Genomic DNA, 23,281 nt, shown 5'->3' on the forward strand with positions numbered 1-23,281 from the left:
CTTATGCCTGATTTGACAAGGAGGAACCTAAACAGTGAAACCATAACAGATATTCCCATTCTAGTTCTCAAAGTTTATAATTTTTGTGGAATTAAAGAAATTTTCTGTTTATTTTTCCAGTTTGTCAATGATTTGGATTTTATACAAATTTATGAGTATGAAACTGAATTTACTATGTGTGTGTGTGTGTTTGTGTGCCTCTAGGATCTGGCAGGCCGTGTCATACAGGATCTTTGCCATCAGCAAGACTTGCAGAAGCTGACAAGTCATTTAAGGGAGGCTGTGCAAACTGGTCACAATACAAGTAAAATATACAGACTACGTGTGAAGACTCCTGATAAATACATTCAAGTCCAGACAAAATCAAGGCTATTTCAGAACCCTAATGACCAGGAGGATTTCATCATGGCAACACACTCTATTATTGGGTAAGAAATAACATGATGATTTCCTTTTTGCTCTTCTATTCATCGATTTTTAAATAAATACATCTATAATTTTGTCTTTTTATTCTCTCTCTTTCTCTCTCTCTCTCTCTCTCTCTCTCTCTCTCTCTCTCTACCTCTACCTCTACCTCTACCTCTACCTCTACCTCTACTTGCTTCTTCCCCTGTGCTCATTTTGTGTCACTTTTGTGAAAAGCCATGTGAATGGGTGTAAACACGATAAAGTTATCTATTAGAATTTTAAAGGAAAACACTGTATTTTGTTCCATCTAATATTTTTGGTTTTTTGTTACAATTACTGTACCCATTTTTGTATACCAGAAGTGATTTGTTTATTGGACTTTGGTTCCTGGCTGAGATGATTACATCAACTATATTTGTCTTAAATTTGAAGTTATAATTGCTCATGCCTTTGAAGATAGACAGTTGTAGGAAACAAATATTGACCATAGTGTTGGGACTAACAAAAACATAATGCTGTCGATATATTATCCTTTAAATATTTTGATGTTGAAGCCGTTGACAATTGTTAATGAAAACTGTTATAATCTTCTTATGTGAATTCATTCCTTGTGTGTTTGTGCTGTGAACTGATTTTCCTGTATGTCTAGGTCTTGATTTTAGATTCTTACTAGAAACTATTCAGGCCATTGTTTCATCTTAAGGAACGTGAAAAATAAAGGCTGGAAGCAGAGGCAGTGTCAGTAAATCTGGATTAAGTTTGCACTGGGGTAGGGGAATAATTAATTTTTTTTTTTTTTAGATTTCCTGGGATATTAAATCCATGTGCCAGACCAGGACTCAAACACAGAACCTCTGTCATTTGTGGGACAATACTCTGTCGACTGAGCTTTCCAGGCACGACTTACGACCAGCTCTTACATCTTTTATTCTGCTAGTACCCCTCTCCTACCTTTGTCCTGCAGAAAATTTGTTTTTTTTTTTTTTTTGTTTGTTGGAGGGCCCTTCTATTACTTAATAAGTTAGTTGAGTGTTGACTGAAAAAAGAGACTCTGCCATAAGCAGTGTTTTTAATGACAGAATACTGACCTAACTTTGATTGTACTGAAACTTAAATGACATCAATATTTATTTTGTGTAGTGCAATATGTGAATAATGTTTATTACAACATATTAGTTTCCTTTTTATGTTTGTATGTTTCTAGTGGAGACAGCTCTTTGGTTCCCCCTCAGTAAGAATAAAATTCTACTGCCTTTTCTGATTATGTTCAGCATAAAAATATATACAGCTTAACCAGAATATATGCTCATAATGACAGATACTCAGAACACAGATGAAGTGAAAAGTACTTCTTTCATACATACATTTTTCTTCCCTTTTGTAGAATAATCTACTCAATCTGAATATTTCATGCTGGTGGTGATGGCGGGGGTTTCAGTTAGGTTGCATGCATTGTTATAGATCTTATCTTTCTTTATTCTATGAAACTGATTTTTTGTTTTTTGGTGTTGGAGAGCTGGCCACACTTTTTTTCCTGCTTTCTGTGTGCTCCTTTACGTTGCTTATGTTATGCTTGCTGTTATACTGTTTTGTTTAATTATTTCTTGCTTTGTTGGTAATTTCTTTTTTTCATGCTTTACCCTTGTTTCCTACAGTCACTGCAGTTTGTGCCAGAACACTGAAATGTTTGTTTGGAAACTGTTTGTTACAATTGTTTTTGGTAACAGTAAAATCTTAAAACGGTATTCCCTAGTTGTGTCATTACATTTTTGGAACTGAAAATTTCTGACACTTCTTCATAGTTCTAAAGGTAAAATCTTTGCTGTAAACAATACTCAGTTTTCACTCTAAGGAGATGATATGCAATATTGGAGATAATATGGATTTTTTTTGGGGGGGGGGGGGGGGGGGTGCTCAGTGCTTCTTCTGTATTGTGTCTGTGTACCGTCCTCTGAAGGCCACTCTTGGGAAGAGTATCACCGATACTCTTTATTTTTTCATACACACACTGTAGCACTTGTCCGTAGAATTTGTGTGCCATTGCTCATTGCGTGTTGGTGCCATACTATTCACTTTATTACAGTCAAATCTCTCCTTAGTATGAATGTTCCAAGGATGCTTGCAGAGGGGACTTCGTATTTCCTTTAGATGTCTCGAATCATGAATTGAATGTGTATGAGTTTTCCTAAACAAATCATATTATATAATGAATATGCAGGACATATTAAGTACAACACACCTCACTGAAATAGAGTCAGTTTGCTATTTGCAGCAGGTGAAAGTATGAAGCTCCACTTCTTGTATCGAAGAGAAGAAGACAGATTGACACTGCATGTGGCCCAAAATGCGAGACACTATCAAATTAAAGAACTAGTATAATGTTTAAATGTTTTATGTAATAAAACTTAAATTACATCACAAGTGCTGGCATTGTCCACATTCGTTGTATATGCAAAATACAGCATGAGAAACAAACTGCACATTTAACAGTGGTGTAGTTCCAACTGTGTTACAGGATTGTTTTTAATTGCAAATGCTGACAACAGATGAAGCTAGCATATGGTTTGTATGAAGTCTTCAGTTTTCTGCTGGTCAAAAATTATGGAGTAAAGAGGCAAACAAAATGTTCACAAATGAGACCTTCATGATTGTACTCTTCAACCTTACCTTAACAGTAGCATATGCATCTGTCAAAATACGAAAGTGGTTTGAGTTCTTAGTTCAGCTGAAAGCAAGTCCCCTTTAAATCATGGGCAAGTACTTACATCACAGTTTGCAAGATCTTTCTTTTCTGCTTGTATAAAGTGATGAATTACAGGGTCATATTGTTAACAGATAAAATAATTTTTCTTGTCTTGAGGTGGCTCGGAAAATTACATTCCCCAAGCTATGAGGAAAGCAACAAACGTCAGTCAGCTTTGCATGGTTATGTCACTTCAAGTATCTGTCCCAGTTCATTGAATCCATTGGATGCAAGTGAGAGTAACTTATTATGCACTATTGTGTGCACATTCCTTTGTGTATGTCAGCCTGTTGTCTGTGGCGTGTTTAATAATCTACAGTAACTTGTTGAAGTTGACCCCCTTGGTTGTGCCTAAACAATAGTATGTAATATGTTGCAATGTTACTTGCATCCAGTTAATTCAATGAATTTTTGTAGATAAAAAGATGTGACTTAAGCATACATGGCTTATAAATGTAGATGGGTTTACAAGAGACTATTCCCCATCTAGTATGTATCTTTGTAAGTGAACTGCATGGTTGTAATTTCAGCCTGTATTTTCGGGTCCTACCTTATGAAAAGGTCTTCTATGACTCCGTAACCATTTTAAGTACAAGTCTGCTCAGTATGTGATATAGTTGCACTTTGTGCACTTGATAAATGCTAATAGTGTCTAAGACAATTTCATGCACCCTAGCTAAAGTCAGGAATCTGTAAAATAGGTTTGGTGTATGGTAGTTTCATAAGCTACATACCAGAGTGTCCATACTATTTATGCCCAGATTGTTAGTGAAAGTGCAACCTTCTTTAGATTTATACAGTATTTTCTATAATTCAGTGAGACCTGCATCATACTGCAGCTTCTTCTGATGGAGGAGAGTGATTACTGTTAACACTGGCATGTTGTGTGGCAAAGGTAATTATGTAACCAGTGTTGCAGGCAGGCCTCACATTGAGTATATAGTTTTCCAAATTTTGATGATGATTAGGTTTCCATTTAATTGAAATGAATCATTCATTCTGATGATGCCAGTGAGTTGTGAAACATTGCTTTTGGTTGTGTAAGGATAAGAGCAAAGGGGCAGTAGATACAGAACATTTGACTGACAAATGGTATTCTGTACATTGTGATCGGCAACGTTGTTTATAATTACTTTACAGAGACAGAGCAATGGCAGTTGTTAAAAATTGAAATCTGTCCACTATCAGTGGTGAACATCCCATCAGTTGTAATGCAGATCTCATATGAAGTACAGTCATTTATTTATTTTTAGTGTTCTTGTCACATTGATCATCATTTGCATGAAATATAAGAACAGTTGGCTGGCTCAGGTTCTTTATCATGGGCATAATGATGCAGTGATAGAATATTGGAAACAGTTTTACTCAGCGTATAATTAAATATTTTGTGTATTCCACGTGGTGTTTTATGCTGAAACGAACCAAGGAAAACTGACAATATGGTGGGAAGATAATTTTCGTAGTTAAATGGTGGCTCCTTCAGCAACTCTGTAGATATCTATTCTGTGTCTTTCCACCAATGTGTCTTTACTTCAGATGTTGTGTCTAATATATTGATTGAATGTGTAAGTTTACGGTCAAGACTGATTTTAGCTGTAGTTTAGTGCATTATGTGTAACGCATTTTTTCTGCAAAGGTGCAGTGTTTTGTCCTTCACAAATCTTATTTTAAATTGCAGGCAACCACAGCATTTTGAGTGAAATGATCTGCAGTGGCTGTAAAATAATTTTATTCAAAGTCACGACTGATTTCACATCAATTGAAGGATGCTTCCTTAGGTGATCTATACAAAGATAAAAAAGAAAAAAATTACAAATAATTCTGAACAATGAAGAATAAATGGGTACTGAAGTATACTAATGTATAACAATACTTGGAAAGTACTCACAGAGATTCTATATGATAACTTATAACTTAAAGGTAATTGTCTTTCCACTATGAGCTGGTAAATAGAATCATTGTGAGTATTTTCCAAGTATTCTTGTACATTACTATACTTTAGTATCCTGTTATCATTCTGACCATTGTTAATAATCTTTTGTAAAACAATTTGTTTTTCTATTAATTTTTGAAAATATCACCTGAGGTTGCATCTTTAGTTGACACGAAACAAGTTCTGACTTTGAATAAAAGTATTTTATAGCCATTATGGATCATTTAATTAAAAATCTTTCATGAATGGTTAATTGTTAAGAACAGATGATGGAAAATTCCTGATTCTTGACAGCTACTAAATTGGCATTGCATGAAAGAGGGCTATTCAAGCACACCTGAAACTTTTCTTCATATCGTCTGTTCACAACAATCTTCTTCTCTAAATATTACTGTCACATCACTTGAAGAAGAAGAGTTAAGCTGGGCATTCTTTACTGACTCCCTAGCCAGCTTCTTCAGAATATCCTGACATTCCTTGAGATCTTTCAAAGTTTTCAAATTTGGTACTTCAGAGCCTTGTGTTAAGTTATGGGAAAGATATAGGGGGCACACAAAATTTCAAGAGTGTTAGGTGGTTGTGATATTTTGTATTACTACTAATTCACAAATTCATTCACAATGTGAGATGAAGTCACCACATGTATTAATGAAGGTTTACTCATTTCATTGAAAAAACATTCTTTATTGTTGTATGTCTAATGATAGTGTGAGGAAGCTTCTTGTTGGTCAATCATGCTCTTCTAATTGTAAATTGGACCATTATCATTTTCTGTTCTTTCTTCACTAGGATCATAAATGACTTGATTTTAACACGACAGAGGAATGATTTCAGAGAAGTATTCCCTCTATCTGTAATAAGATGCAGCCAGTCAATATATGTCTCGATTAAAATGCTTTTTATTTAGTGAATTGGCATGACATCCAGTGAATAAACATCTGGGTAATAACAGATCTGTAATTGTAACATTACTCTTGCATAAAACATGTAATACTTAATTCATTTTACGTAAGATTATCTGCTAATAAGAACAATCGAAGCAGCTGCAGCAATGTAGGTAACTGTGTCAGTTGACAGATGAGACTTGTCATTTTCCTAAAGTCCCTCAATGATGTAAATACTACAGTATTACATGAGGTGGGATTATTTCATTGTATAGCTGCAGCAAGCACCTAGAACAGCCTTACATACTCTGCTTTAAACAATAACAGAGATTTTTCACTCTGTAGTACTGCTTTGTGTCATCCCCCAATTTACTGTATGTAATGAAAAATGCAAGCTGTGAGTGCAACAAATAGCATTGTTATCAACCAAACAGTGTGACAGTGCTGCTGCATATGGATGTTACACATGAAACCTTTCTCTCTGTTGAAATATGGTGACTGCAGAGTTAATAACAGTCAAGGGAGCTGCAGGTGCAAAGTGAACCTTCTACTTTTGATAATTACAGGATATCCTCACCAATTGTTTCCATATGAAACAAAATATGCCGAAGTACTTAATGTACTAAATAAGGAGTATTGGACCTAATAGTATTTTTGCAAGGATTATTTATTAACGTTATGAGTTCCATTTGAGTGATGGAAGCGTAGTGGTGGGTACTTAATCCTTAACATTGTAAGGAAACATTATAGCAACCTCTTTTGCATGTTGCCCCCAAATATGCCAATTCTATTGTATTCTGTCTATTACCGAGAAGTTTTTACACCAAATTTGATTGTTTTCTAATAACAGTATTATTTGGTACTGTCCATCCTACCATCCCATCATCTAGATTCCTCCCTCTCTCTCACTTGTGCTGATGCCCCTCCTCCTCCTCCTCCTCCTCCTCCTCCTCCTCCTCCACCCCACATAAACTCTTGTGCGTTTTGTGTGTTGGCTTTGCTTCTATCTAAAGGCGATGTGCTTCCTTAGTGAAATTAAGTTATCAAGAAAAAATTTTAACGTATTTGAAGGATGGTCTTTTCCTATGCAGATTGCTTGACACTTGTGTGCTATGTGCAGTGTTCGTGTGTGTTCAACAATGTGACCTGTTGATACATATGTGGTTCAGGTATCAATTTCATCTGCATATATTATCCTCTTACACCAGTTGTGCTCCCATTCCTTACTTAACAATCTATACTATTTAACATCAGTGCCTTGTTGTGATATGGTTGCTTCCATGTTAATTTGACACATTACTGATGCATTTCTCTCTTTTTCCCTGTTCGTGTTTTCCTCCCGGCGTGCTTCCTGGCTGCAGAGACTCTGAGAACCCTCTTCCGGAGTGTGGCCACCTCTCCAACTCTCCGCGTTCGGCGACGTCAACTGGACAGGGAAACCCCAGCTTCGGCACTTCACCTAGTGACGGTAATGGTTCAGTTGGAGGACCACTTATGAGCAGTGCTGTGAACGGTCAAGTAAGTGCGGTAGGAAGTGTGGGTGGGCGTACAAACTCCAGTGGGTTTGGCAGTGTTACGAGTGATGCGAACAGTCCCGCCTACCACACGTATTCCACTGAAATCGGCCTCAATGACTTTGACTTTTTCCCGAGTTCTACTTGGGATATAGTAGGTGGAGGAGAAACGAGTCCTGACGGTAGCAGTGTCAACGCAGCCCAGTCCGGATGGGACCGCCGGCCCGATTCGCGACAGAGCCAGAGCTTGACACCCGTATCGACCCCAAATCCCCGTCCACCGAGTGGTGCGGGATATAGTCCATCTGGTGGTGTGTGCGCTAGCCCACTGAACCCGTATGTTCACCAAACCAGCCCCGCTGCAAGAGTCTCCACTCCTGCTCACCCATTTGCTAACTCGTTTCCTTTCAGCCCCCTGCAGGAGCAGGGGCCAGACGGAAGTTTCTGCTCTGACGGGACAGAAGAATCGAAATCCGGGGTGCAAGAGTCTGCTAATGTAAATGGCAGTTCTGACGGCGGTTTGGCCCCGGGGGACTCTGGTCGCAGACTTCGAAACCTTCTGCTCACAAAGCGTCAGAGTACGAGTGCTGATGAAGTGAGTACTGGAGATGCAGGAGGGCAAGTTGGTGATGTTGACGTGAGGAACAGGCACCGAATTCTGAAGGGTCTGCTCAATCAGGATGATGATGAAGATGCCCGCAGTGATGAGGTACCAGCTGGTGCAGGAGCAGCTGGCCGAGGATCTGTTGGTGGAAGACTTCAGGCAGATGCTCCTAGGATGTCGGGTCATAGTTCTACTGGCAACAACATGCTACTGAAGGTGAGATTTTTTGATAAACACAAATTATGTCATACAATCTCTAAACTATGATTTAACTAAAATATAATTTTTGTTGTTGTTTAGTTATGGAATACAAATGAATGTAAATGATTTGAGATGTTGTAGTTTCATACCAGAGACATAAACAATTTGTAGACACTGTTTATGTGATGCTGTTGAGCCGGCCGAAGTGGCTGTGCGGTTGTAGGTGCTGCAGTCTGGAACCGCGAGACCGTTACGGTCGCAGGTTCGAATCCTGCCTCGGGCATGGATGTTTGTGATGTCCTTAGGTTAGTTAGGTTTAACTAGTTCTAAGTTCTAGGGGACTAATGACCTCAGAAGTTGAGTCCCATAGTGCTCAGAGCCATTTCAACCTTTTTTTTTTTTTTTTTTTTTTTGATGCTGTTGAAATTTGTAAATTATTGGTAGAACAGTAGTGTGAGTATTCAAAACTGCAGTACTGTACTTTTTGGGAATACTGACCATGTCTCACAAATGTTACTTTCTTTTTAAATTTTATGCAAACCTATGTGGAACCTTTTTCATTCTGTGATGTACGTAATGGGTTACATGTGGCAGTCCAGCAGCTGAAGTTAGTGTGAAACATAAACAAAAATGATTTTTGTGGACCAAGGTGGCACACTCAAATTTGGTAACTTTCTGTGTAGATCTGTTTGTTAGATTTTTATCAGTTGATCATTAGAAAAATTATGTAACATAGTGGAAATCATAAATACACAGTTTCACCACAGACAACAGAAAATATTTTCAACAATAAATGCAGTGGGCACTCAGTAGCCTTTAAAAATTCAGATAGTGAAGTAGATATCAAATAATAAAATGTGTATTTTGAACAAAGTTTCAACATAAAATTCCTACTTTGCCAGTAAATTACGTTTTGATCAATACTGTGGCTTCAAAAATTCATTTGTTTATCTTTAATTCAGGCATGTGTACACTGAAAGCTTAAGTTCCTGATTATAAAGCAATGGCCAATTACCTGACCTTCAGTCATACGCATCAATACTGCTCCTGCATATTTTTAATATCATTTTCCTGTCTTACATTAGGTCACAACTTCCATCATCTCTTATCTCTTGGCATCCATTAAAGTACTTTCTTGGTTCACCTGCAATCTGTTACTATGTCTTCATGGCCCATCCACCTCCACATCAGTTCTCTATTGTTCACAGATAACACCTCAGCTTTTGAATTGTTTTTACATTAAAAGCTCATGGCTCACTGAGTGTGAACTGTCAAATAATGGAAAGTCTAGCAAGGAGCAACAACAATATGGAAAAGATAGATTGCTACTCGTCACATGGGGGAGGTGATGAGTTGCAGATAGGCACACCTTCTTCAATGATACATATAAATGCCTGCCTGCAACTCAATTGCTTCTCTGTGTGGTGAGTAGCAAGGTATCCTTTTCATATTAGTATAGGCATTGATTGTAAACATTCCATATCAGACACATCAGATTGTTCATTTTGAAAACTCATGTAGTGTTTACCACAACAGTCGAAGCTAATTTTACTCCTCACTTTATTTCTTTTGCTGATCATCTTCAGCTGCCTCAAGTACGAAATATCAGCAATTGATCGTAAGCACATGAGGCAAAAAATTCATCGCCCAGAGAAGATATGTAGCTAATCCTGTGTAACAACACCTCTAGCCATAATAATGGTCGCAGTTCGACAAAGTAGAGAGTTCACAAATATCTTCAGGAATTCCATATCCAGCTGAATCCACTTATTGTCGATTAAATCCTGTTGAGCTTCCATATTGCAAGCATGTGGATTGCCACTGCCCTGTGAACAGTGATGCTATCATTGTGGAAGATGGGAGTGTTCACAGCATACACATTATGAAGATGTAGAAGAAAGAGCAATTCTTTTTCACTGATAATGTTGAAATAAACATCTTGATTATGGAAAGCCCACTAATACGTCTTTCTTTTCCTTATGAAGAAGAACAATAAGAGCATTGTTCCAGTGTGGGAAATAATTTTATTTGTTCTTGTTCGGTATCTGCTAGTTGCTGGAACAATGTGCTGGATTCTTTTTCATGTGGGATGTGGTGTTAGAGGACATCATTTGGCATACATGGTGTATGCTGGTCGGTTAAAGTTACTGGCTAAAGTATGGAGACAAATACAACCAATAAGAAATGAGTGTGGACTGTTCTCGACAAGTAAAATGGTGTATAGCTCAACAAGTATTTTATTCCAGTCATATGTTTGTAGGATCTTCTATTTCTAGTTTTGATCAGCAATATCTGTTGTAAGAATAGGGGACACTTCTATTTTTGAACACCATGTATATAGGCTGCTCTGGATAATTGTATTTTCTCTGCAGATCTGATGAAAGTATTTGGAAGTTTTGAACTCAAGATGAATGAAATTATTCTCACTCGTTATTTAATTTAAAACAAACTTTATCAAATTAATTTTTGGCTGTTAACAATTGCAAAGGCTTATTGTAAGTCTTTATTCCAATGCAATGTCAAAAATAGATAGAGGGGTGTGTTTTACGTATAGTCAAAGACTAAATGATAATAGTTGTGTGGCTGCATTAACAATAAGCTTGTGTTACAGTTCCTTCTTTTGAAAAAGAAATACCTGGTATTTATTTATTTAAAAAAACTGGCAATTTGGTAAGGATCAAAAATAAAATTTTGACTGATTATTGATGGTTCTCAAACATTAGGGGTAAGTTAAAATTCATGCGCAAGACTGAAACTTAAATCCTATTTGATCCACAGCTTTCATATGTAATGTTTGTTTCACTGTCGGGAATACTCCACTGTAACGTTTTTAAAGCTAATATAAATTTTCCTTCCACCTTTCCCTGTTTTACCCTCAGTGCTCCATTTTTCCACTTACACTTTTTCAGATAACACTTTTCTGGCTCAGAGTTAATGACACCCACAAAACAATCAATTGTTTTGCAGTGTGAAAGATGAATTCTGCTTCTGTCTGTAACCTTTTATAGTTGGTTACTGAGAGCACACATATGACATTTATAGAAATTGTTGTTGTTGATGTTTGCACAAACGTAATTAACCAGTAGCAGTCGTAGGAGTTAAATGTATGAGTTGTGGCAGTTATGATGAAATTGAGGAATTGGTGGGCGGGGGGGATGGAGTGGAAACCATTTTCCTTGAACACAGTAGATGTAATCCAGTATGACAGAGCAGAAATGCTATGAACTGCATAAATTAAGAACTTAAATGATGTTCAATTAGAGGGATTTTTGCTAACTCTTACGTTGATGCCAGCCACTTGCTTGCATGTCATATAATATTTCAGAAATCTTTCAAACTGCATGTACTTGCAGCCTCATCTCCCTCATCAGTTGTGTAATTTCTTTATCAAGAAATATCAGTGGTGTCACCGCTCACATGTAATGGCATGTCAGTTACATTATATTTCTGTACCAAATAAATGTCATCTTATGTACTGCCATCTGTGGCTTCAAATGTATATTGCCTTTTGTGACACTTAAATACGATTTTTTACAGCTGCTTAATGAGAAAAGTGATGATGATGATTTAGAGAAGAGAGCTGGTTTGAAGAAACAGAATGAACTGCTGCAACAACTACTAAAAGAACAAGATGAAGAGAGCAAACCTCAAGTAGGGCCCGATACTGGTCAGCATCGTGATGATGACCCTCTGCTCGAGAGCCTCGGTTTCCGCAACCCTTCTCCATCTCCACCTTCTGGGGCAGGTGTGGGTGTTGATGTCACTGGCAGCTTGACAGTATCATCACTGATTGGAGGACGCAAACGGCCGAGTGATGACGGAGATGAATCGGGAGTTTCATCTGCAAAGATGCGGCTTGGTGGACCTTCTGGAGCTCCTCCGGGAGTGTCGAGAAGTGGCACTGCAGCTGGGACGAGCAAGTTGTGGGAGCGCAACAAAATGCTTGCATCGCTTTTGGCAAAAGAACCATCGCAACCAGCCACCATCCCACCTATACCTGCTTCTGTCATCTCGGCTACACCACAAGAGATACTACCACGTGTCAGCAAGCCTCAAACTCCCAGTAAGTCATTTGGAGACTGTTTCTCATTGGGTTGCTTAATTTTGCTGTTTTAACAGGAGAAAATTGGCAAAATCTAAAACATCACATTTTCTTTCACATAAATCAGATCCACATTACTGCTAAATATATTTTAATTGCTTGGTCCCTAGATAATATGTAATATAGATACAGTGAAGCACTGCTGCTCTGAGATATTGTCTATATTATGTCTCTCATGGTAGCTGAAAGACATAGAAAGTTAATTTTTAAATGTAGGTAGTCATGGTTCATTAATAATTAACACTTAGTCAATTATTTTTTTGTAAGTTTTGTCGGCAAAAACCAAAGGATCTTTATAGTGATTTTTACTGTATATGTTTGTGTCTGTGCATCCAGGCTGGCCAAGTGGAAATGTGCAACCTCCATCCTCGACTGTAGCTACTGCACGGCCAACACAACAGGTAACTGATGTGTCAAGGCAACAGGTTCGGCCACAGCCTAACAGGCCTAGTGCCACACCATTCCTCAACCAGATGCTCACGCAGCAAGATCATCAACAAAGTAACATGCTGCTGCAACAGAGTATACAGCAGCAAAAAGTTCAGCAACAGCCATCGCAACAACAACAACAGCAGCAGCAACAGGCACAGCAACAGCAAGTGCAGTCATCTCAGCAACAGGCACAGCAGCAGGTGCAGCAACAGCAACAGCAACAACAGCAACAGCAGCAGCAGCAACAAGTGCAACAACAGCGTGGACAACTGAACCAACTTGAAAGTAGTTTCAATATCCCGGTATCAGGAGCCACAACTGTAGATTTTCGATCTGTTTCTGGATCTGGTGTCAGTAGTCCCAGTACATGGGATAACCAGTCATCAGATCCCGTTTTATCTGATCTGCTGGACCAAGTTATTGATATTGTGCCTGATGGTAAGTGTTCCAAAAAACTGTAATCCTTCCAATACAAACATTTCTGTGTACATTCACTTCCCAAGTTACATAATATTTATGTAGATGGTGGCAGCCAAAATAGCAGTATTCACCAAGCATTAGAAACATGTGAGGCACATTGTAGATAACCGACTGTTTTTAACAACCAATTGTTTTTTCATTCACTTGATTTTTTTGAGTTGGATGAAACAACTGAAAGAAAGTAGCCTCTCTGGCTACATCAACTATATGAATGTTTTTTCATTCACTCTCTTGTTTTTAATGGTTTCACTTGCATACTTTTTTGTCCTTTTTGGTTTGCATGGACCTTGACTAGGGTTGACAACTATTTTGAGACAAATCTTATTTCAAGCAGAGATGGATAAAAGTATATTTCAGAAAATGAAATATTTTTAAAATTTATATATTTATTTACTTGACTACAATTATAGTTGCATAATTCTGGTAGAACTTAAATGCTTTGGGATTAAAGGAGACCTCTCATCGAAAGCAGAAGCGTTGATTCATCAACATGCACACACAAAAAAACCTTTGCTCCCGGAACCATCCTGACCTCAACCTCTGTTAACTGACTGTCCTCACACCTTCCATCCAACAGCTCCCCATTCCCCTTTCCTATCACTAATTCACCTCTCCATATCACCTTCATTATGCACTGCTCACTGCTGGCTCCGACACCTATGAATCATGTGTGTAGCATGTGCACATACCACGCTTTCTTCCCACATTCCTAGCCAGCAAATCGGCTGCCCCTCTCCAGGCCACTAGCTATCCTCTCCAGCCTCCTGTAACTTGAGAAAGGATGTGCTCCAAAAGCTAGCAAGTTTTCTCTCTTTCCTTTTTTGTGTGTGGCTTTTGATGATACAGTGCTTCTCTATTTTACTTAAATGCAAATTTGTCATACTTCTAGCATTAAATATGGACTTTTTAGTTGGTTGTTAAAGGTCAATAACAGGCACTACATTATAAATTTAATTTAAAAAGACGAACAATTACTCTTTTATTTAAATTTATTGAAGCACTGTTTTTTTCTGCTGATTTACACCCATCGCCAATAATTCTCATTCAGCAAAAGCTGAGGTGATGCAAACAGAAAGCATGCAAGATATAGTTTGTCAATTGCTTAATGACTTAAATCACTCTCAGTATATACAATCACTAGTCAGATACTCACCCCCCCACCCACACACACACAAGAAATGTATCATGAGAGTGAATTTCTATCCAGTCATATGATTTCTGTGCCACTGCGCATTTCAGCATTTTGGCCCAGGCATGGTTATTTGTAGATGTGGACAAAAAACCAAACTAAAAGCTACTTATTGGCCCCAAATAAAAAGCGGGTTTTGGAATTACAATAATAATGATAATGATGATAACACAGCACAACTTAACAATGCCAAAATGATCAAATGTTTCCCCTCTTAACTGAATGCGCTGGGGATCATGTCATTGTTTTCATTTGGTTCTTGTACAGACTGGTTTTGCTTTAAAGAAATGAATGAGTAATAATAATCCAATCGATATATAAAAGTACAACCAACTGAATTAATTGGTTTCATTTGGTTGCATACACAGACTGGTTTCAATGAAAAAAAAGGAATGAATAATTCAACCAATGCATAAAACCATGAGGAGCATTCAATAATTAAAGAGAGGAATTGCTGTAGATATGAAACAGTTTGCTGGAGGAGCATTGTACTTCCATGAGTTGGCATCACTGGGATGAGCTGAGAAAAGCTGATAGATACAACTTGTTTTGTTTATAACCTCAGCATTGCACTTGAGAATGTCATGTCAGTTTGAAGTTCCCATATTAGTTGAACAATGTTCAGTGTTCTGTTGTTTGCTTTCTGAAGGTGAAAAACTGGCTAAAGTCTTTTCTCCAATGCTTTTACAGTATGGTAAAAGTTGCACAATCTGCATAAATTGTTATAAGTGGATAGAACAGTTGAAAAATGGTTGAACCTCTGACTCTGATTGACGGGGAACATCCTTTCCAGCCACTTTTTTTGGAGTGCCAACTCCTTTGTTTGAAAACTGCATTGAGGACATTGTTTGTAGAGATATACATGTTATGTTTCAACATATAGCAGAAACCATTGCAGTAAGTGTTGGCACAGTTAATAACCTTATCAGTAAGAAGCTCAAGTATAGCAAAACAAGTGCAAGGTGGGTCCTGAAAGAGTTAACATAACAACACAAAGAAACAAGACAGATTTGAAAGAACACTGTGAAATGTAAGGTGACCCTCTTCTTAACAAGATTTTAACATGTGGTGTAACTTAGGTTACTATTTCAAACCAGAGTCCAAAAAAGAAAGCAAGAAATGTAAGCACACAGCTCACCTGTTCTAAAGGAAACTGGAACACAAGCATCGGCGGAAAAAATAGTGTTGACCATCATTTGGGATGCTTAAGGTGTCATCCTTTGTGATTATTTGGAAGATCAGCTTAGAGTAAACAGTACCTACTGCTCAGGCATACTGACAAACAAAGTAAAACCAGTAATGAGCGAAAAACGTTGCAGATCTCAAAGAAAAAGCGTGATATTGCACATGACGATGCTCACCTACCCATCGTCCAGATGACCCAAGAAACCATTGAAAAAAATAGTTGGGAGATACTACCACTTCCTCGCTGCAGTTCAGATATGACTCCTTTGTATTTGTGTATGTTTGGTCCACTCAAGGAGGCATTTCATGGGAAAAAGTTCAGCAGCAATGAGGAGGTCAAAAAGCTTGTGGAAGAGTGGCTCAGACAACAAGATAAAAGACACTTTTGCATCAGGTATAAAAATACTAGCTCATCATTATATTGATATTGATGGGGATTGCATTGAGGAGTAGTAAAAATCTCATTTTGTAAAAATATACCTTTTTATTCTGTCTCTGTAGTTTGTTGAATGTCCCTTATACAACTGAATAAATCAATTTTTTTTCCAACAGTTGACTGAATCCATTATTTTAATTTGGTTGTTCCCATCGTTATATAAATCTATACACAAACATTAAAAATTTGTGCATTCTGAGGATAGTTGAAACATAGCACAAAAGAATTTTGACATGGTGAAATGGAAAGATTTGTGAAGCCTGCATAGCTATTCTTGTTTGTCAAACATATTTAGGGAAATAGTCAAGCTAAAGAACACTATGTACCTTTTTCAAGACATTTTTATTTTTTTCAGAATAAATATGAATGTGGAAAGTTGTGGGTGGAATGAAAATAATGGAACGAATAAAGAGAACCACTCACTATAAAAGTCTGCCAATAAAAGTCTTCCATGTAGCAGTAGGCAGGCACATAACCACAACTGAAACTATTCATAAGCTTTCAGGTATTCTGTTGCTATGGAATAGTGTGGACTCTAAGCTCACATATTATCTTCCTAGAATGATGCACTACATGTTTTACATTCTGCTTGATTTTTTAAATTTAGCTGGTCTGGTGAGAGTTGTGTCAGTGCAGTTACATGTCATATTCCTAATGTGAAAATAAAGAGTTGTGTATAGTCAGGAAATTTTTCAGAAATGAATAAAAACTGCCACATTGTACGTGAATGACTACTGTCCATTGCCCTTGTAAATAATTATTGTGAATCACAAAAGCTTGTATTGTGGTTGTTGGTTCCTTCATGTAATTAATGATTTTGTTCCACTAATAATCATGCAATGACCTGAAGGTCAATACATTTTTTATTATTTATTTGTGGTGACTTCCACCTACATCAACATACATACTCTGCTGCCCATTGAGAAAGTACAGTAAAGGGAACTTACTATTGCACCACATGTTACTGTTTCTTTTCATTCCATTTGTGTATGAGGTCTGTGAAGAATGACTGCTTGACTGCCTCTGTGTGTGCTGTAAATAGTCCATCCTTGTGTTTGTGGTCCCAATGGGAGTGATACAAATGGTGCCTAAGTCTACTCCTAGATTCTTCACATAATACTGTTTCTGGAAACTTCATAAGTACTTTTTTGCATGATAATTGGTGTCTATCTTCAAGCCTCTGCCAATTGAGGTTTTTCACATGTCCATGATGCTCTACCATGAGTCAAACAAACCCATGGCCATCCATGCTTCCCTTACTTATACACATTCAATGTCACCTTTTAGTCCTACTTGGTATGAGCCCTACAAACCTGATCAATATTCTAAGATGGGATGCACAAGTGTTTGTACACTGAATGCATTTTCCCAGTATCCTGCTTTATCTATGATCTTACCTTTGTGATAGTCCCATTTCACATCCCTACAATTTGTTACACCCAGGCATTTGTATGAATTGATTGATTCCAGTTGTGACTCATTGGTACTGTAGTCACAAGATACTACTTTCCTTTGCACCTCTTTGAAAACTCATCAAGAACTGATTGGATATTTGTGCAGATTTATGAGGCAGATGATATGTGAAAAGTTGGGCTTTACTATTAATATTGTCATATGACATGAAGACCAAGGGTCCCAATACTATTTCCATTTCAGTTACTTTTATTATTTCTAATATTCCGCTTTCTCATAACCAAAAAATCCTCAATCCAATCACACATTTTGATTTATAATTGTATGATCATTTTTTGTTGGTAAGTGTTGATGTATTGAGTCAAATGTTTTTCAGAATTCAAGAAATATGAGGATTGGGCAAAAAATAATGAGAATTGTTTTAAAAAACATCGTGCATTTGACAAAACATTTTCAACACTTTATCATCTCTGCTGGACATAATACACTTGTTCCCACATTTTTTCATTATTGATGAAACAGTTTTTACACTCGTTGTTTAGTGCCTCGAGTGATATATTTATGTATTTTTTCTCCCCATGTCATGGCCCAAAACTGCCTGACACTCAATGTTTTGTCTGTAGGGGCATTATTTTGGGTCTTTTTTCCTCACTGCTTCATGTAATTGCTTTGACAGTTGAAGATAGTAATGTTGGTTAAGTGTGACACCTTGGGAAACAAATTCATGGTATGTGATCCCCATGGGAAAAAAAAAGAAAAAAAAAAGAAAAACTTTATCTCACCAGCCTTGCTTTCTTTGTGCGTGGTTATGAAGGGGTCTTTCACTGGCTGCATTTTTGCTTGGTTTCTGCATCATATCCATAACACCACGACTTGCCACTGGTGATTACTATGTGTAAAAATCTAGATCAATTTCTGGCTGTTTTTTTTTAAATTCCTGGCACATACACAAATGATTGGCTGTGTGCACATGCTTATCAAATTTTTCTGCAACACCATTCATATTCAAATCTTCAGTCAACATTCATTGGCATGAATGCCAGGATATTCCAATAGTTCTATGAATTTGTCAGTTGTTCTACAATGATCAAAGGTGAATGCAACACTGATTTTTTCATAAGCAGGGATGAATGCAGAAAACAATCATGTATCATTGTTACTATATTGGAGATCTAGTAGATTCCAGTTTTAAGGTCATTTTAACATCATGTGTATATACATGCTTTCCGGGTTTATTCAAATTGCTACTAAATGCACTGATGATCACTCACTATACTACAGCTGAAATCTAGTTAGATGTGCAATAAAATGCAGATTGATACGTGACTGTTCGCTGTTTTCAACCCAGATTATAATCATTTCACAGTTGCTGAGCACACATCCACCCTGATGGATTTTTTATTTTTTTATTTTTTTCAATGCTCTCATCTGTTTTGGAAGTCTAGGGATGTCCCAGTCATAATTTATCTTCATCTGACATTTGACAATTTTCATAATGAGAAAACTGCTTGTAAACTGTTGCCGGGCTTGAAGCTTCCTCCCCATAAGCCTTTGAAGCATTGTGACAGTCTCTGTTGCTGATTTCCTAACGGGGAACAGAACCTGATGTCAGCATGTTGATATTTACTGTCTGCCATCAATAAATCACCAAACACATGAAACTGCACCTTCAAAAACAGTCACACTGACATCATAATGTTTCCACACTAATGCCTCTAGGGCAACTGGTACAAACTCGTATCTAGTGAAGGCACCTAGCAGGAGAGTTTGCAGCTAATGTTCTACCAACAGCCCGAGAAAAATTCTCCTCACTTTTGGTTCACCCCTCATATTGTATCCACCTGATTGGTTTTACAAGACTGATGTTTTTAAAATCTTTGGTTGTCAATGAGAAGGTCATTCTGTTTGAGATACCTTGTTATGTATGAGTCCACACGTTATAAGTTCCTATGACAAATCGATGTCAGTGAGAGAAGATGGTAGCTTTGTAGGTCTCTTCTTCTACCATTCTTCTAGATAATTATGACATATACCATGCTTTGTTCCTACCATTGGCTGCAGGGTTTTGTTAAAGGAATCTATAGTATGTATCTTATAGAAAACTATTTGTCCTTGAATGTCCAAAATTTATTTGCATTTTATGAGAGGTCTTTCAATAAAATTATACTACAGTAATCATTGAAGGTTTCACACATGTACCTTTTGGCAGCCAATTGCATTTCATTCAACATGTCTGTATCTACAGCCCTATGTTTGTCTTACATCAGCTGCGCGGTAGTCTCTGTTTCTTTAGACTTGTTTCTTTGTAGTGACTGTGAGCTATGGACAGTTATATCCCCCCTCCCCAATAATGTATTTGGTATATGTTTATGCAGTTTTCAGTCACCTATTATTCTAAACTAGATATATGCTCCTGCCCAGAGGTAAATGATTCTACAACAGACTGATCTCAGTGAGATGAGACGGTAGCTTTGTAGGTCCCTTCTGCTACCATTCTTGTAGATGACTATGGCACATACTATGCTTTGTTGCAATCAATGGGATATAACACTACTTCCTCTGTGTTTAGTGCACTGAACAAGTAAATCTTGTTTCAGATGCTCTTTGTAATTTATTAATAATTGTTGGTACTGCTATCTCCTGTCAACTTATGCCAGTTTCCAGGTGAACTTTCTCAAAAAGGTCAGGTCTATTTGTTGCCACTAGATCTAATGGATTTCCATCATGAGTGGGCTTCCAAACTATTTGTTCAAAGGAGTTTTCAGAAAAAGCACGTAGTAATTTTTCATAGGATTTCTTGCCATTCCCTCCACTTCCAAAACTGTAAGTATCCCAATTAATTATAAGATTAAGAATCTTGTGACGGTATATTATTAGGCAACATATGTATTAGTGGTTTAGTGTTTTTCCACAGTTTCCCATTCTGTCGGGGGTGAAACTGTTGGTCGTCAGAAAAACTGCCATTCAGTGCAAATGAGGAAGAGATTGGCAGAGCAGGAGAATGAGGGCCAAATAATTGTCATTCTGTAAATTGCTCTGTGTTTTGATAAAATAAATCGAACAGAATGTGCCTCACCCTAAGTAATGTAACTACAGGTCACACATAGCAAATTTTATCGTAGAAATTATTGTTCTGCAGTTAATTCCCCATATCCTATTATTGACTGACAGCAGAAACATTTGTATGAGATTTGTTCTGTGATTTGATGATCTGTGCAATACTGGTTGTAAGTCCTCTATAAATATTGTGGACTGCGAAGTTATAATATGTTTCCTTTTTTCTCTTCTTTTCAGATTCATCTGCCATCATGAATATGTTGGATGCAATGGAATCATCACCTAATAATAGTGGGTACCAGCAAGGTCTGAATGAGAAAATGGCTATTCATGCCATTCAGAAATCTCTCATGTTATGTGAGTCAGCAGTGAAGAGTCCTTCTTCCCCGACTGTATCTCTGCCGGGAACACCTCCAACATATGCTGCCTCAACGGTAGGTTTTTCCTTGCTACTTTCGTGTATGTTACTAGTTGTTGGTTTTTATTTACAGTGAACAGGTTGTAAGAAGAGTGCGTTTATATTTTTTCTGTTTTTGTGTGATTGATTGTCTTCCAGAGAACCTTCTAGGTTATTACTACAGTAACTCAAATAATGATTTTAATCAAGAAATGGAAGAGCTAAGGTATGGACGTACACTGTCATATACAGTCAGCACTTTTCTCATGGCTGATAATTGAGCCATTGTGTACTAGCTTTCTCTGATAACTAAGTTTACTGTAAAATGCAATTGTGAAATGTCAGGAAAACAATAAATTTAATTGCCAGCATTTGGTGACAAAGATATTGTAATGATGGAAACATATGCAAGATAATGTTTTCCTAGAACATGTAATACAATGTACAAACATGACTTGTAACATCACCCATGATTATACAAGGTTGTTGAAACAAAACTGGTACACTTTTTAATAACCTGAATAAAAATTAGATGTACGCTTGTAAAATATTCTAGAAAAGAAACACAAATCAAATTGCAGAAAGCAATGATCACTTTTTTGTCATTGCCAAATATAAATAAGGGAAACCAAAGACAAAAATAGAACTCAGGTTACTGAAATTTTATTCTTTGTGGAAAGTAAGTGATCGCTGAGGTCAGACTGCATCAAAAGTAACTATCATGAGAGAACTAAAGAGCATGGCTATGGCTAAATGATAGCATGAAAACTTCTATCCTAAAAAGGAACAGCCCTGCATTTATTACTAAGAAGCAGTTTGTTTGTTATATTAGTGTGTGATTGTTTTTAACCTTGATCTATGTGTCCCCCTTGATAGCTGAGTGGTCAGAAACAGTTTCTTTGTTATATTAGTGTGCGACTGTTTTTAACCTTGATCTGTGTCTCCTCCTCGATAGCTGAGTGGTCAGTGCAGCAGAATGCCATGCAAAGGGGCCTGGATATGATTCCCAGCTGGGTCGGAGATTTTCTCCGCTCTGGGACTGGGTTTTGTGTTGTCTTCATCATCATGATCATCGTCATCATCTCGTCCTCATCAATACACAAGTCGTTAAAGTGGCTTAACTAAAAAGACTTGCACCAGTCGACCAGTCTACCCGACGGGAGGCCCTAGACACACGACATTTCATTTCACCTTGATCTATACTCTTGCTCTATAACAGGTTTTGTATACATATTAAAAATGTTCACTTGGTGATAGTTGACTTAGAGTGGTACACAAATCTGCCAAGACACATAGTTGCTCAGTAACTTTGCTTTGAAAGTTGTCAGTGGTCTGATGTGTAATGCGAACCACATTGTTCCAGATGTCAAATCAGACTCCTCAGCAGGGCAGCTTCCCACCTCCACCTGTGTATCAGAGGCCCAGATTTGGACTGCCAGCAGGTACTACTCCTGTGCCTGGGAGACCAGGTGCACCTCAGTATGGGATTGGAGTTCTAAATCAGGTAACTCTTATCTGTCTCCTGATACTTTCTGTTAGACTTTCATATATCACGTCAACAATACTTATATTGCATTTGTACGTGTTTGGTATAAGTATGTGTGTGTCTGGTTTCATAGTTACTTGTCGCTGTGATTATAATATGTGCTATCTATTGTCTGCCTTTTCTGCTGTCTTATTTATGATTTATCTTTGTTCTGTTTAAGATAAGATGATATGTGAACTGTTTTGTTGCAGCAGGCACTGATACAACAGAGAAAGATCCTCCAGCAGCAGCAGCAGAAGCAACGGTTGCTACAGCAACAGCAACAGCAGCAGCTTCTGATTCCCTCCAATGCCACTGCAGATCAGTTGCCCACTGGTCTGCAAAATATAGACAGCCTCCTTAATAACACTGTAGCACCTAATGTATCATTGCAGGTGAGGATTTAGACGATTAAAATCTTCCGAGCCACTATATTCTGTTTATGTGTGCTTGTAACATAGTGACCATGTCAGTCACTAATGACTTCATTCAGATAGTTCATATGCTTCAGTAGCTTCAGGAGTTTGTTAACAGTGTTTTCATTATACGATTTGGCCAGTTATGTTAAATTTAATCTACACAGTCATTGTACTTTGCATGCATATTTTGACTGCATTTTGCAGAATACTGAAAAAGGCTTTTCCAGATATGTAACAAATTATTAGATGAAAGATGCTTGAGCAAAATAGCATTGTTGTTTTGCAGAATTATCTTCTCGAACAGTTGAAATAAATTGATTAATGTATTTATTTAATAGAAGCACAAGAAATTAAGTAAA

General features: G+C 37.4%; 1 protein-coding gene across 2 annotated transcripts in view; it reads left to right on the forward strand.

Annotated features, from left to right (window-relative positions):
- The window catches only part of LOC126260108 (nuclear receptor coactivator 3), a 319,207-nt gene that overhangs the window by 239,723 nt on the left and 56,203 nt on the right, over positions 1–23,281 (forward strand). For both annotated transcript variants that reach the window (XM_049957341.1, XM_049957340.1), the window contains exons 8-14: positions 205–428; positions 7,330–8,302; positions 11,825–12,350; positions 12,726–13,259; positions 20,819–21,015; positions 22,342–22,482; positions 22,716–22,898. In XM_049957341.1, the coding sequence (XP_049813298.1) occupies positions 205–428; positions 7,330–8,302; positions 11,825–12,350; positions 12,726–13,259; positions 20,819–21,015; positions 22,342–22,482; positions 22,716–22,898 (2,778 nt within the window). The remainder of the gene's footprint in view (positions 1–204; positions 429–7,329; positions 8,303–11,824; positions 12,351–12,725; positions 13,260–20,818; positions 21,016–22,341; positions 22,483–22,715; positions 22,899–23,281) is intronic.

Source organism: Schistocerca nitens, chromosome 5 (assembly GCF_023898315.1).
Source record: "Schistocerca nitens isolate TAMUIC-IGC-003100 chromosome 5, iqSchNite1.1, whole genome shotgun sequence".
Taxonomy (NCBI): Eukaryota; Metazoa; Arthropoda; class Insecta; order Orthoptera; family Acrididae; genus Schistocerca; species Schistocerca nitens.